This window comes from Hoplias malabaricus, chromosome 10 (assembly GCF_029633855.1).
Source record: "Hoplias malabaricus isolate fHopMal1 chromosome 10, fHopMal1.hap1, whole genome shotgun sequence".
NCBI lineage: Eukaryota > Metazoa > Chordata > Actinopteri > Characiformes > Erythrinidae > Hoplias > Hoplias malabaricus.
In genome coordinates, this window is record NC_089809.1 from 23,445,950 (window position 1) to 23,461,777 (window position 15,828).

The following is a 15,828-nucleotide window of genomic DNA, read 5'->3' on the forward strand; positions in this document are numbered from 1 at the left end:
CAAGTTTATAGACATGTGTCACAACAGTTTTAGAATATACTGTATGATGATGTATGATCTTTATAAATTAGTACAAGGAAAATTGTTTGTGGGACCAAACTTTATTCAAACATTATTTCATTCGCAATAGCTACTTTGCTATAGGACCAAACCGCAGAATGGACAACATAAAAACGTGTTGCAAAACAGATTGTGGATTCTTAAACATTGTGTGACTTAAATAATGCAACCATGCTTAAAAAATTACTAGAGATACAGACACTTGTACAAAAAACAACAACAACTAAAATAAATAAATAAATAATCATGCTCGATGAGTGATTTGGGCCACATACTTGTTTGGTTTGCCCATGGTGTATAAAAGCATTTAAATTAATTCAAATATCTCAATAACATGGCAATTCAAAAAGTACGTGAGCCTGTGTCATTCAAGAAGAGAGAGAAACACCACTGACGTAACTGGACCACAGAATGTCACTTAAATACAGTATAATAAAGCAATTAGCCATGAGAGGCCGTGATTTACTGCGATTTATCACCGGTAAGGTTGGTTTTGGCACGACGAGAAGCGGAGTGCCAACATTGACTTTACACGTGATAAAATCGTATTAACGCACGGTCTTGAGTGGCATATTACTTTTACAAAACGGAGGTCAACATAAAATACATTAAAATACACACATATATTCAATTAATAAGAGTATTAATTCATTCTCAAACATTCAAAATAAAATATTTCTTTATGAAAGGACCCTTAAGCCCAATTTATACTTCTGCGTCGACTGTACGCCGTAGGCAACGGGTCGACGCGGACCCTGCGCCGTAGCCCAATGCGCACATCTCCAGAAATGTAAGGTATAGCAGCAGGACGTATGGAGCTAGCCCCGGCCTGTGTTTTTAGCCTTTAGCTAAAGAAAATGGCTGAGTAGGATTAGTGATTTTGATAGTGAATTTCCGTGTTCAATTCATAAATCATATATTTGAGTAGTATTTGTAATAACCATTCCTTCACTAATATAAATTTCGGTAGCTAAGTAGTCTAACATGACTTTAACTTTGACAAGTTAGACATTAAATGAAACACCCACTTAATGATTAGGACTGCCGTTTATATTAATCTGCAATGTAATTCATATGAATCTGGACGATGTCTTCACACCATTCATCCACGGTTAACCCACCCCATATATCAAAGGTTTCCATTTTTTACAAGCTGCTCACTCCCAAGGTTTAAGACAGTGGCGTATTAATATGGAATTCAGATATTGTGAGGCGGTCATAGGTGTGCATACATCGTGTATTTACAACGACTTTGAACAAGTACTCCTTACTGCAGAAAAAGAAATCCCCTGGATGGAGTGGATCACATCCAGCTCCTTCTTCAGGGGAGGTTAGGGTTAGGGATAGGGTAAGGGTTAGGTTGTACTGGGAGGAGTCCGTTTAATCTGATCCAATAAAAACGCAATGAGGGATTTCTGGTTCTGCAGCGCCGGCCTTGAACGCGGCCCAGCTAATCAGATTTTTGGACCGGAACTACCGTTTCATAATTAATATTATATTATTGCAGAAAAAGTCTTTACAGACATTTGCTCCTGTCATTTTTGTTTATTTCTGCCTTTTGCTGCCTTGCTCCCTCTGTGTTGGTCTTTGTGTCCACAGTGGCAGCATCAAGGGGTGCCGATCCCACTGAAGCGTCGCCCTGCTAAGACCTCTTCTGTTTTTTTCCTGCCCCCCATATCATCCTCTTTTTCCCCACGCTTCACTGATGAGTGTGTGGTCGATGTGCTTCTCCTCCAAATGTGAGAGTAGGAGAGACTCAGGCTGCTACGAAACCCTGTGAGAGAAAGAGACCACCACTGTTTTAAATATACAAACTATCTCAGTGGTTACATTTGATATTAAAAGCATAAGAAATAATAAATAAATAAATAATCCTCACCATCAACATCACTCCCTACTCTCCCTCGTCTTCTCCCTCTCTTTCCATCACCCCTTCTCCAGCAAAGCATGTCACATACATCCTCTCTAAAGTCACAATTCATAATTTGGTAGATAAAGGGATTAATCATGCAATGTGACTTAGCAAAAATTGCTGGGACCAGAGTGACCTCAGGCCTCAGACTGGACACAGGCCAGTGACCCTGATGGTCTACTGTATTAGCACCAGACACTGCTGTAGAGCTGGGTCTGGACCCATTGTAACCATACTGATCTGGAGTCTTGTTTCTCCAGGAGTCATATATATCTCCATAGCTTTCAAAGGCAGTCCAGTTGATGAAGGGGTGCAAGTTGAAATAGTCAGAGAATCTACCACCTGTGTGTCCAGTTCCAGTTCCTGGTGTTTCTGCCATCATTCCAAGTCTTCTGGACTCTTCTTGCTCATCCTTGATGGTGAGAGCAGAATAGAAGGAGACAATGGCGTATGGTGTCCAGGCTATTAGGAACGAGGAACAAACCACTGCTGCTATCTAAACACAATGACGGATAAAAAAAATAAGGCTTGTTCCAGTGCTACTTTAAGGCATTTATCATCTAAACTCTATCCCAGTTTGTACATATCTTCATTTGTTCAGTCCTCAGTCGCCCTTTGGTGATGCATGCATCACAATGGACCAGCAAAGGCAGCTTAACCAAACTTCTCTGAAAATTCTATAACCTGCCTAGTGGAGAATGAGTTAAATTTATTCATTCATTCATCTTCACTTATTGGTTTCATCATGATCAGGGTCATGGTCATATACTCATAAGTTAAAAACAATCAATTTTAAACAAAGTGACATCAAGGAGATGAAGATTTGTTACTGTGTGCCACTGAATGTGGAAGATGTCACAAAATGTAAGCTTTCATGAGGACCACAGGGTTAAGGGAACACGTTAGGCCAGGCCTATATTACAGGCAGATTCAGTTGTTTCCAGTGGGTGAAATAAAAACAAGTGATAGTAGTAGAGAGGGATAATAAAGTAAGGGAGAGAAAAAGACACAATCCTTTTCAGGTGAATCAAATCCTGAATGTTTCTGGAAAAAAATATCAGGTTCAGAAAAAAAACAGCACAGGTAAAAGAAAGGGTGCACAGACCTTAGTCAGACGCAAGTCTTTCCTGCTGCTGTGACTGACAGATGAAGAGGAAATGGAGGCCAAAGTGCGACCTGAACGATAAACCTGGAACAACAATGTGGATGCAACTGACATAAAACTAAGCAATACATGCTGAATGATTTACTTCTGAGTTATTTGAAAATTTCTGATATTTTGTTCTCATCATAATTCAGCAAGATGCTGGAATAAAAGTTTTTTTTAATTGAGCTGACTTCCAGATAAGAATTGTCCCTTAACAGTTTCATACTGTTATTCTTCCTTGTCTTCTTTCTGTCTCACCGTGAAGAGGATGGTGATGTAGGATGCGAGGATGACGAGAGTGGGAATGATGTAGCACATCAACAGAATCAAATAGATATAGATTCTGTCATTCAGAGATGATTTCATTCTCCACCTGTACAAATCAGTAAAAATACTCTGTCATCAATTAGTTCAAGATCACATTACTGTCATTATCCTTATTATTCCTCATCAATTTAAATGAATAACATGCTTTTGGTGTTTGTATGAATGTTAGAGGACATAATATAAATATGCACAAAATGATAAGTCTATTTTAAAACTATTCTAAAAGGTCTGGTTAACCTCAGTGGATATTTTAATGTAGAAAGTGCATACACTACTATTGGAGCAAATCCACATAGATAGGGTAAGACAGTGACCTGAGACAAACATCAGTACCTCAAGATCCTGCAGCTACAGTATGTGACAATTACAGCCTGCAACCCACCCTCCCCTGCACTCACCCCACTCCTTCACATCTTTACCACACTCAACCATTATGGGTTTAGTTATTGTTCTTATTATAAAAATCCCTTACAAAACATAGATAAATGTGAGAAGAGTTGAGAAGAGTAATGAAGGTTTGATGGAAATAAGTGCAGGACTAATTCTAATTGTAAAACAAGGCTCTTACCAATTTATGGTGCAACTTGTGCCATATGGCTCAGGGCCATAACTGCCAAACCCCAACACAGGGAGAGATGCCCAGAAGACAGTGTAAGCCCACATCAAAGCAAGGGACAGGGACACATGACCCCTCTCTATCCACTGACCTGAAAAAGAGAGAGAGAGAGCGCATGATGATAATATAAGAACCTAATTTTCCATGCTTGCATTTATTATAGATGAGTGTCTATATATAGATATAACTTTCTGACCTTTTGTTACAGTTAAAATTTTACAGTAACTCTTAAATTGATTCACATCAGAAATTGTGGGATGAGAGACAGAGGAATGTCAAGATGCTTAAGCCAAGCCCCTGTGGGCAAATGTACTTTAGACACTGTATCCATGTAATCTGTGAAATAAAACTTGTAAATAAGGCAAATGTCCAGTCACCTATTCTTTTTATTATTATTATTATAATTATTATTGATTTCTTCCTATATATTAAACAAATGGTATGCTAGGAAATATCTGCCAAGACAAAATACGGTTCTTCTTCCGATTCATATTTTTTTGCATCATACATTGCTGATGCCATATGGTATTATTCTTTGTAAAGATTGTTTTATATAAAAAGATATTCTGTGTAGATTACTTATAAACGTAGCCTAGCTCAGAGATGTGAAATGGTTGAAATATATTTTCCTTAATCTGGGAATCAAAATGCGATGGTGGTAGATAGCTAATGGTATAGGAAACTAAAAGGTAAAAATTTAAATTTATAAAACATTAAAAGAACAAAGCGCTCCAGGCATGCGCTTCCTCCTAAAATGTAACAGGAGAAAATTGTGTGTCTGACCATATCGAAGGCTGCAGATCTTGAAGCAGCGGTCCAGAGAAATAAGGCAAGAGGTGAAGAGAGAACCGACCCCAAACAGGAAACCCTGAAATCCATACCACAGACAGCCTACATCCCCCAGGACCCACTCATGGGAAAGACTGGAAGAGAGACAGAAGGAGAATGAGAGAAATTCTGGTTGTCAGTGATTCATTAGCAGAATTAGGCTTATGGGTTTAATACAAGAGTTCAGTTTGAGATCGAAGGTAAACTTCAGAATGGGCTTCTTTATGAGCATTTTCGAAAACGTTAAATAAAATATATTGTTGCCTATGCGTCACTGACACATTCCAGTGCCACTCCCTGAAGCCCTCTCAGGAATGCTGCCAACTGATGGAGGCATGAATGAGTTTAAGGAGAGCTGCTGAGGCAAAACGCTTCCTCAAAGGTTCCTTCAGCAAAGTCCAAACAACAAACGGTATTCAGTTCATTGAATGCAATACAACTAATGCTGAGGCACTGTTCTGGTGTTTGATGAGAAGGAAATCGAGCCCAACACTCATTTTAAACAGAAAAAAACAGGACTCGCGAGTGTAATCTGTTGTGCTAGTGCAGCTTGTGGACGCGAATGGAGTCGGATTCTGACGAGGCTTTTCAGGATCCTCCAGAAAATTCCGTTGTGAGCTTGCATTTGGTTTCTAAACTTGCATCGCGTTTTTGTAATGAAGCACGGCTGTCGACGTTTTGATTGATGTGTTTTGTGTTTTGCGTTTGGGCTTTCCCGGTCACCGTAGAAAGCTGGTCAAAAAGAAACCAACTTAAGTTTCGTCCACTTGAATATATATAATAATAGTGAAGATTTTTCCAAGACCTCCAGATGAAGTCTTTTCATATGTAATGATGTTTCTTGTTTAATTATTCGCGAAGTCTTCACTTTTACTTGTACAAATGTAATTTTTATTAGCTTGTGGGTAAGTGGAGGACAAACAAAGTAAGAATTTCACTGTACAGTAATCTTTTCCTTGAACAACACAATAATGAATTATGAAAAAACCCTTGAATGTTGAAAATTGAATAAAATCCCACCTGGAGATCACTATGCATGGCGCCCCCAGCAGGCTGTAGCCAAAATCACACACAGCTAAATTTATAGTCATCAGCTCATGAGCTCTCAGCTTTTTTCTCTTCCGTCCATGAGTCAGTAACACCACCCCATTGCCAGTCACAGATACAACCCCTGAAAGGGAGAGAGCGGGAGAAAGAAATGAGTCACAAAGGAATTTAAGCCTTAACTCTTTTCTGACAGCTTTGCAAATCCAGCTTATCACGATGGCACCTGTGTGTAATGTTTAAAGCACTGCTTTTATCTGACTTACTATCAGTAACTGCACCTAACAACACTATGCAAATGTTTGTAGAAACCTCTTCTAATTAGTGAATTCAGTGAGAATTGTGCACACATTGCTGATTTAGCCTCTATAGAAAATTATGAAATGAAAAGGGATGTACCTAGATTAATTCACCATGGCCAAAGCCAAATGTTGACAAGAGGGCTATGAACCATCCAGCACTGGGCTTGGAGTGAAGGAGCACCATCCAGTGCTAATAACATAATATCAGTACCTGTCACTAGCAATTCTCTTGTGGCTGAATGTCACCCAGTTCTCACAGTTGTACCATTAATATTGTAATATCTTCCTAGAATAAATACATGGATAGATGGATGGATGGATGGATGGGACCCACCTGTGATGATAAGAATGATGGCCACTAAGAGGTCAGTAGAGTGGGAAAGCTGAGATTGGAAGGAGGAAGTGATGGAATAGGGGTGAGAAATAGGCCCCCTCCAAGAATGGTTCACTCCCTCAGACATGAGATTCTAGTATAATGGAAGATAAAAAAAATGAGTTATACTTCTCACTGGCACAGGTTTTATTAATTAATAAAAGCAAAGTAAAACCTAGATTGTGCTCTCAATCTCAGGGAAAAAAATAAACATATCTAAGCATTTTAAACTGTGCCTTTAAAGGTACAACAGTGGTTCCAGTTATGTTCCAAGGTACATCACATTATCTTTATCAGGAGAGCTGAATATTTGTGAGCTTTCATTATAGATCTGTGTAAAATAATATAAATAAAAAAGTCCTGGAGAGGAAATGGGGTGTATGAAATTAACACAAATTAAAAATTTACAATTAATGCAGAATATGGTACAATAATGTTCTGAAAATTGAGGGAACCACCATAGTGACAGATTCCTGAGAGTGTAGAGATTAGAGTGAACAGAATGATCCTGTCTTTATCCCACCCCACCCCAACCCCACACAAAAAATAAAATATATAAAAAATAAATAAATAAAAGAAGAGACCACATGCCACATCTTATAATTTTACAGATCAGTTAAAAAAAAGAAAAGCACTTCTAATGTAACTGCTGTTATGATGACAAAGCTTGACATTAAGCTCAAAGAAGAGAAGAGAACAGAGAAGGATTGCATGATTAATCATGAAAATGTACATTTTCTATTAACAAATATGCACACAGTGATTATTATGTAACATTAAACATGTTAATGGCCTAATATAAAATAAACAAGTCTTTATATATATTTTACTCCTTGCAGTGAAGTGTACCAGCTGATCTAGACATACAGGTGTAAACCTTTATAATAAGTTAAGAAAGCATAATGGGACATATAGGCACTAATAGAGGGGGTGGGGTTGCAGAACTGTCAGAAAATAGTTAAGACTTACCTTCCACTGAGTGACTCACTCGCTCTCTCAAATAAACTCTGCTAGTTGATTTTCTAGCAGAACTTAAATCTCGCTTATGATTCTATCTGTGTGGTATGTATTGTATCTCGTATGTATTGTATTGTAGGATTGTATCTAGTATTTCTATCTGTTCTGTTCTGGTCAGTCTAGCACTGGACTGATCTGTCCCTGCTGTGCACTCAGAGAAATAGAGAATTAATGGAAAGCTCAGTAGCTTTTTGCTCCTCCACCTCTCACTGTCTGCTGCACTGTTGCATCCCCCTAGGCAAGATTTTTCACATTTTGTGTATATGTCGTGGGCACTTCATAAAACTAATGTGCATCTAGACCGCAGATAGGAAGAGGCACAGAGTGTGACAGTGAATAGACTTACCCCCTGGCACGCAACAGCTCTTGCTGATCAGCTGAAGTGGGGTTAGGGATTGGAAAATATTAATGGAATAAAATGTGCCTGAACAGAACTGCTGCTCCAGTCAAATAATCCCCTCATTCTCTTTCTTATGAAAGTTATTGGACAGGAGCTTAAAAGAGAACAAATACACATGACAACACAATCTGAGCACTAATCGCTGGAGTGGAGATTTTTACTTTTAAGATAAGGCAGTGACAGAGTGAAGCTCAATGCTTCACCCCTTGGGGAAGGGTACTGAACTACAATAATTTTGTCATTGGGCAAAGACTCAGCAGCTTTGACCTACCACTGTAATATGGTTGAATTTGAAAATCACTGCCAAATGCCATCGTAGCAAGCACCCAGAACCCACAAAAGTCACCAAATGTTGTGTAGTGCAAGTACATAGAGTAGAGTGTAACAATCACCAATGCCATGTTGGAAAGCCAGGGTTTTTTGTGTGTGAAGCACCTCAGTGGCCTGTAACTCAAACTGCTCTACAGGGGGTGCTATTTGGTGTTTTGCCACAATGAAACTGTCCTGTTTAATGATATTTAGCAGAAGCAATGATCTGATACCAGGGAAATATTATGAAACACAAGATCAGCTACCTACATTAAACCCAAACTGAGTTACAGAGCTAACCATATTTAACATTGACAGTTTAGTCTGCTATCAGCTAAATCCTACCGTGTACCAGCACAAATGGACTTAAGCATTACAGGCCTAAGCACCACTGCTAATGATTCCCTTTCACATTGAGACATGTAAAGTTAATACATGGCTTCATCTTTGAGAACCTGTTTAAGGTTCTGGTCTAACCTGTAGGCATTATTTCAGTTTCTGTTCAGGCATCACTGATGCAGTGTTATGCAAATCTGAGTGCATGCATACTGGCTTTTATCTGTATTGTCAATAATATTGAGCATCCCAGATATTCATGGATTCTGACTTAATGCATCCTGGCATGTTCAGACCATTATTAATACCTTTGGGTACTGAAGTGCACAGAATCAGTGCCTGGGGAACTGAGATTCACCAGCGATACAACGTGACATGACCGATGGCCACTAAACAATTCAAACATGCACTGACATTTGTCTCATGGTGCTTTTGAATAATAAGCAGCAACCGAGTAATTCCATTTGCTTACAAGAACCTGCTCAGATCAATATTGCAGACATTTAAATGTGGAACCAATCACACACAGGACAAATCAGTTCTCACTGCAGGAAGACTTTATTCCGTCAAAAGGTTTTAAACAGACAGATGCCTTCAAAAGGTTCAGATCCACCTCAGACCTCAAACAGAACAGGGAATTTCCATATAAAAAAAACAAAATTACAATTGGTCTTCAAATGCAAGCATGGCACTTCAGGTTTAACAGAATATGCAAACCACAAAAAGGTAATTTACTCCTTGGTGGCCATGTGAGCCATCAGGTCACAGACACGGTTGCTGTAGCCAAACTCATTGTCATACCTAGAGGGAGAGAACAAACCTCACTGAATATCTTGCCACAATACAAGGGAATAAAAGCAGCAAGGCAATCCAAGTTAATCAGAACATACCATGTCACCAGCTTGACAAAGTGATCATTGAGGGCAATTCCAGCACCTGCATCAAAAATGGAGGAGCGGACATCCCCATTGAAGTCTGTGGACACCACCTGCAACGAGTGTAGCAAATTACTATCAACTAGGGCTAGCATCATGTTTAACAGTTCAATGCCTTGCCTCACCCAAAAAGCACCAATTTTGGCATTTAGTTACACCTGACATACCTGATGTTCTGTGTATCCCAGAATGCCCTTCATGGGTCCCTCAGAGGCTTCCTTGACCACTTTCTTGATGTCATCATACTTTGCCTTGAGTGCAAAAGGCAGAACATCTTAAGAATTCCTTTAATAATCACAGAACTTCATAGCAGTCATAAGCCAGGTCCAAGTGATTGGAATTAAAGCTAAAAAATCTCCCGCCCCCAATCTTGGCTAGCCAGCTGATTTTGCAGTGCCCAATTTGGGTAGAAAGGGTTTAATCCTTCACTTCCTATTGTAAGGGACTAGAGCCATTTCACTGCAATATTGTTATAGTAGTACTCACAGGCTTTTCCAAACGGACAGTCAGGTCAACCACAGACACATTGGGAGTGGGAACACGGAAGGCCATGCCAGTCAGCTTGCTGAAACAGGAAGATGGTTAGGAGCCAATTTAAGCCAGAAAAACAGGAAGCTGAGCAATGGATAAGTCAAGCTAATGACTAAACACTGCTTTCATTCTGAGCAAGCCACCGATTACTGATGACAGAATGGGGTTTACCATCCAGATCTTTCCATTTAAGTGTTGACATAGCAAGAGTGATTAAAGTTTTAGTTTAAATAAAATATAGGGCAAGGCAAGAAAGTATTTAAATTTAGCTCTTCAGTAAGACATTCAACAAGACTTAACCATGAAACAACTTCTAGTATGTTCACTGAACAGAGTGGAAAAACTAACCCATTGAGTTCAGGAATGACTTTTCCCACTGCCTTGGCAGCACCAGTGGAGGCAGGGATAATGTTCTGGCTGGCACCACGGCCATCCCTCCACAGTTTACCAGAGGGACCATCAACAGTCTTCTGGGTGGCTGTGATAGCATGGACAGTGCTCTGAGGGAATAAGAATAAGTTAGATACACATGGGCTATAAAACAGGGTTGCTGGAAAACTGAAGTGATTGCAGAATGCATTTTATCAAAGTGTCTATGGCAGGAGTGCACAGTATTCAATCTTACCATAAGGCCCTCAACAATGCCAAATTTATCATGGATGACTTTGGCCAGAGGAGCCAAGCAGTTGGTAGTGCAAGAGGCATTGCTATAGAGGGTAGGGAAAAAAGAAATTGTCAAACAAGTGGTAAAACTCAGCTGGTGATTGTACGCCCCCTACTGGCTCTTGATCACACCTTCACCAATAACCAAAATCAAGCACATGCAAATTGTAACTAGTCATCTGGAAAGTACTACATAAGTGACTAGCCAATAACCCTACCCAAGTCTAGCACATTACCTGACTACTTTAAGGGAATTGTCATATTTCTCATGGTTGACACCCATGACAAACATTGGTGCATCAGCACTGGGAGCTGAGATGATGACCCTCTTTGCACCACCCTTCAAATGAGCCTAATGAAAGAGCAAAATTGTTCAGACAGTTTGTAAGTGTGAAAATATCTACATGCTGGAACTTATTCAAGTTGGTTACTGTGACTTACAGAGGCCTTCTCAATAGTTGTGAAGACACCAGTAGACTCCACAACATAATCAGCCCCAGCATCTCCCCATTTAATGTTGGCAGGGTCCCTCCTACAGAACAGAAGGACAAAGTAGAAAAGTGAGCTAGTCAAAAGCAAGTACAATGTTATACCAGCAAATGTATAAAAAGGCAACTCACTCGCTAAACACAGTAATGGCATGTCCATCAATGACAAGTTTGCCTCCCTCAGCCTTCACCTCACCCTTGTACTTTCCATGGGTGGAGTCATACTTGAACATGTATACCTAGGAAGTAAGCCAGGATGAGTTAGATTTTCATGAAAGTGACAGGCTCTAGTCAAGCTACAGTTTGACTTCCCACACCAAGTGATAAAATCCTTGGTAACAGGTTTGCCAATGCAAGTGGACTTGCAGACTGATTGACAATGGCCCTCCAGAATGTAAAGGCAGCTGTCCATTTATCCCCCAGCCTCTAACATTAATGAATAGATTAGCTTTTTGTATAAGACTCTTCCTTTAAACAAAATGCCTTATATTAAAAGCACCCCTGTATGAAGCTAGCCTAGCTCACCTCTGGAACTGCAAGATTTAGGCTGTGCCTTTAAACTCACCATGTAATCCAAGTCAATGAAAGGGTCATTGATGGCCACAATCTCCACCTTCTTTGAGTGGAAGGCAGCACGAGTCACCAGACGCCCAATACGGCCAAATCTGAAACAATTTGCACAGTCTGTCAAATGTTTAAAGCTAGAATTCAACCAGAGGAACCACTGCTGATGTTGCTGTGTTGAGAAAGACCCTGTTGTAGGTATTTACAACACTGAGACTTAGTATTTACATAAATAACCCACCGACATGCCTCGTGTAATTTGTAAACATGCTGTTTGAAAAAAATTAAATATAAAACCCCAGTGTCTGAGTTTGTTCATCTACACATGCAGCTGCTCATTGTAAGTATTGGGCAAGCACTCGACCCACCACTAGGTGGTAGAAGCACTACACTACAGAAAGAGGGAGAGAAAAAAACCCTCAATCCGTTCAGCAAGAGCAGTCATTGAAGTGAGCTGCAGCTTCCCACCTGTCAGATGTGGACTGTCACTAACACCCCCTCACTACATAAGGACTGAGGTCTGGCACTCTTGTCCATGTAAAGGCCTTCACCTTCAAGCCATATGCTAGAGGAATGTAAAACTTGACCCTGCATACGTTTCTAGACAAAAGGTCAAGATTAATGTCATGACAATACTGTGCCACTCTTAGGCTGCCTTTACTTGGTGTTGCCAAGAACAAAAATCCAATGGCTACTCTAGTGTCTTCAGCATAGACTTGAACAGAACTCTGGAACAGAGCAATATCACTAGTAACTTGAAGTACATGTTGAGTGCAGTTTGAGAGATGATTTAGAACAGTCGCTGAACAAGGGACAATTGGCTTCCTCTGATAAGATAGGCAGACATTGGTCTCAAAGTTAACCAGGTACTACAGCCTGAAAGCAGAAGTTGAGAAACACTAACATAAGGATTAAAGTCCTGTTCCTGACAGTAAGAGGACAGAAGAAAAAGTCTACAAATAGTTACAGTTTAACCCTGAAGCAAGTTCAGAGGCTAGAGATGAAAGCAGGAACATTGCTGTAGAGACCAAAATCATTCACATCCTGTTGTGTTACCATGTAAAACCAGAACACAACAGGACTGAAGCATTAACATGGCATCAAAAAGCAATACTGATTAAGCAGTAGACTTCTTCAAAGGGCATCCTAAAGTAACTTTCACCAGTGTTTAGCTTACTGTATGTATGTGACCTCTAAACTATGTGGAAGGCTCACATTTCATATTACACAACAGGCACCCGTGTTTAAGGTCAGGACAGCTGATGCCAGAGACAGTCATGTGGGCATACATTTGGTGTGCTAAGAGTGCATCTACTGAGGGGGTATGAGCAGATTTCAAAGGCAAACTAAACCTTCACACAAAGAGGAGTCTGAAACAAACATAGTGCAGGCAGAGTTGCCATCACCTGACGTCATGCTTTGCAAACATTGCTTAAACTGAAGCCCAACTATCAACTCCTATGTTATCAACAGTATCATTGGGTGAACACATTGAAGTTCAGGTCCAAAGTGAGCTCACCACATTATCCAACTTATCTACAGTTAGTAACTCTAGCTATTCTGGGGTACTTTTACACAAAAGGCACAGGATTCAGTAGGCTGTTAGTAGACTAGACCCTATACTCTAAAAATAGAAAAAGATTCTTACCCATTGATGCCAACTTTAACCATTTTGCCTGCTTTGGTCTTGTTCACTGCAATGAAGGAACAAATGAGTCATTAGGGAACAGGTGCTGCTTATTACATGGGCAGCAGATAATGTGGTCTCTAGCACAAAGTACAAGCTGAAATTACAGTAAATCAGACTCAGACAATATCTGGGTACTGGTAGGCAGCATTAGGCTAATTCTCTCCTCTATGGATAGTGGGGGGGGTGTCAAAATTATAAAGTATAATCATGTAGAGCTTTGGAGGAGGCGTGGAGCACAAAGGCCTGTTAACTAAGGGAAAAAAAAGCTATAGGAGCTCAAATGTCAGCTTTATCTGTGCAGCACTCCGGAGAGCTGTGTAGTCAAAAGTAGCATAAGGGCCATGCATAAACCAAAAGAATTACCAGCCATAAACACTGATTAAATATACAATGCCAAAATAACCTTCACTGTGCTCCAACTTGAACAGCAAAACAGATTAAAGTAGGAAAGTCACACTTCAGCAAGCCAAAGGCTTACACTAAAAGGCTAAGCACAGTAAAACAAACTTAATCTTGCGTGCATTTAAGCTTAACAAACATTTCAGCTCATTTCTGAACCGTTGGAAAGGTTTATTACCGTCTGTGAGGAGGGCCTCTGTCCTTCCCTGTAGTTGAGGTTGCGTGAGTGGAGAACGATCTTTGGCCTGTTCAAAATTTATATCTGGTGTAGGGCATTAGCCACGCCCCTTTCCCCTTTAACACTTAATTGCTCCACCCACTCATAATGTCAAGGTCATGCTGCAGGCTTAAAGCTGGATACTGCTTTAAAGATCATTTTAAAATGTAATAAATTTAACTTAGCTAATAAGACCATGCTTCATAAAAAAGGCAAAAAATACCTCTTAATTAATGTTAACAATAATAAGTTGTTTTCCTGAGTGTTTCCTCTGTAACAGGTCTAGCTAAACTGTCTCCCAGTCCCACCCTGCCCCAGTGTTCATAAACTATAGCATCTCTCAAATTTGCCCCAATGACACATGATTGCATTTTATTGCATTAATATTTAATGCAGTCTTTTCAAGTAATGTATAAAAGAATAAGTAAAAACTTTGCAAAGGGAACAACTTTGAATGGCCACATCAGATCTATCCCCAGAGACAGAAATTTAGAGTGGGATTGCTTGTCTAACTTTGACCTTCTCACCAGCCATAGACAGAGACTGAAAGAGAGCTGGAGCAAGGGATCAAATCACTCTCTTCCTGAGTGGGTGACATTTACCAGAAAGACCATGACCCTTCACTTTTAATCAGCCATCCCTCCAGCACCTCAATGCTTCTGTCCCTGCCCTTGCTCATGTGCGATCGTGCTGAAGCTCACACTGTTGTGCCTGAGAAAACTGAACTCAGAGAGACGTGTGTCTACAAGCAGCGCATGTGCAGTAGAGTGAGGGTGTATACACACCTAATTGTGTGTGTATGTGTGTGTGTGCTTGTGCATGCGTGCGTGCGTGTGTGTGTGTGTGTGTGCGTGCATATGTGCTGTGTATAGTTCATGCATACCACAAATGTTGTCACATTGAGTGAAGGAATGCAAATGAATGCTAAAATTTGATGTGACCATTATGCTCTCAGGGCTCTTAATATGATCATTAAACTGAGCTTAAAAGAAAATCCCCATATTAGAACAACCACAAACCTTTATTTTACAGCCAATCCAAAGGATTACAGTACAAGAATAGCAAGTAACTCTATTCTCCCCTGTTTATATTTTTACTACATTAGCTGCCCTTGAAAAAGACTGAATAGATGGCTAAACAGAAATGAATAAAATCTCTTTACACTAACATTAAGATTTAAGAAGTTTTTGCATTCTCTCACAATTTTGTATATATTTTCTTTCTTGTAGGAATATTACTCAGACAATTTTCTTTTTAATTGCATAGAGAGAAAGATTAATTCATATATGTTTTACACTATATGCAAATTTGCTTAAAGTATGCAGTAAAAAGTCTAATTTAATTTAGCATTTTATACTATTATTTTCATATTTTTGTCCAAATTCTATCAGAAAAAGGGCATAATATTTGATCACTGTGACTAAATGCTGGGATAATTTTACAGGGAAAGCAACATCCCATTAGACAGAACAAAAGCACAGATCCACTATGACGACTGGCTGTTACATTAGCCATAAGGCACTAGGTAATTTTATCTCTGTTTAATGGAATCCTATAATCTGTCATTTGAAATCCAGTAAGGATTATTCATTTCTGTACTGTATTATTTACAGTATTATTTATTGTACTAATTCTGTGAACCTGTTTTGTGACAACATCAGTAGTAAGAA

General features: G+C 39.6%; 2 protein-coding genes across 2 annotated transcripts; both read right to left on the reverse strand.

Annotated features, from left to right (window-relative positions):
• Positions 1-250: 250 nt before the first annotated feature.
• opn9 (opsin 9) lies at positions 251-6,697 on the reverse strand. The gene is made up of 8 exons (XM_066682288.1): positions 6,571-6,697; positions 5,911-6,061; positions 4,846-4,985; positions 4,015-4,153; positions 3,378-3,492; positions 3,078-3,161; positions 1,940-2,468; positions 251-1,834 (listed from the first exon to the last, which is right to left on the reverse strand). The coding sequence occupies exons 1-8, from the start codon at positions 6,695-6,697 to the stop codon at positions 1,668-1,670; spliced, it is 1,452 nt and encodes a 483-aa protein (XP_066538385.1). The 3' UTR covers positions 251-1,667.
• Positions 6,698-9,235: 2,538 nt separating this feature from the next.
• On the reverse strand, positions 9,236-14,217 carry gapdh (glyceraldehyde-3-phosphate dehydrogenase). Its single transcript, XM_066682207.1, has 12 exons — positions 14,120-14,217; positions 13,501-13,546; positions 11,854-11,953; positions 11,421-11,527; positions 11,242-11,332; positions 11,037-11,152; positions 10,763-10,844; positions 10,486-10,637; positions 10,093-10,171; positions 9,774-9,857; positions 9,562-9,659; positions 9,236-9,472 (listed from the first exon to the last, which is right to left on the reverse strand). Exons 2-12 carry the CDS (start codon positions 13,521-13,523, stop codon positions 9,403-9,405), a joined length of 1,002 nt encoding a protein of 333 aa, XP_066538304.1. The 5' UTR covers positions 13,524-13,546; positions 14,120-14,217; the 3' UTR covers positions 9,236-9,402.
• Positions 14,218-15,828: the final 1,611 nt, after the last annotated feature.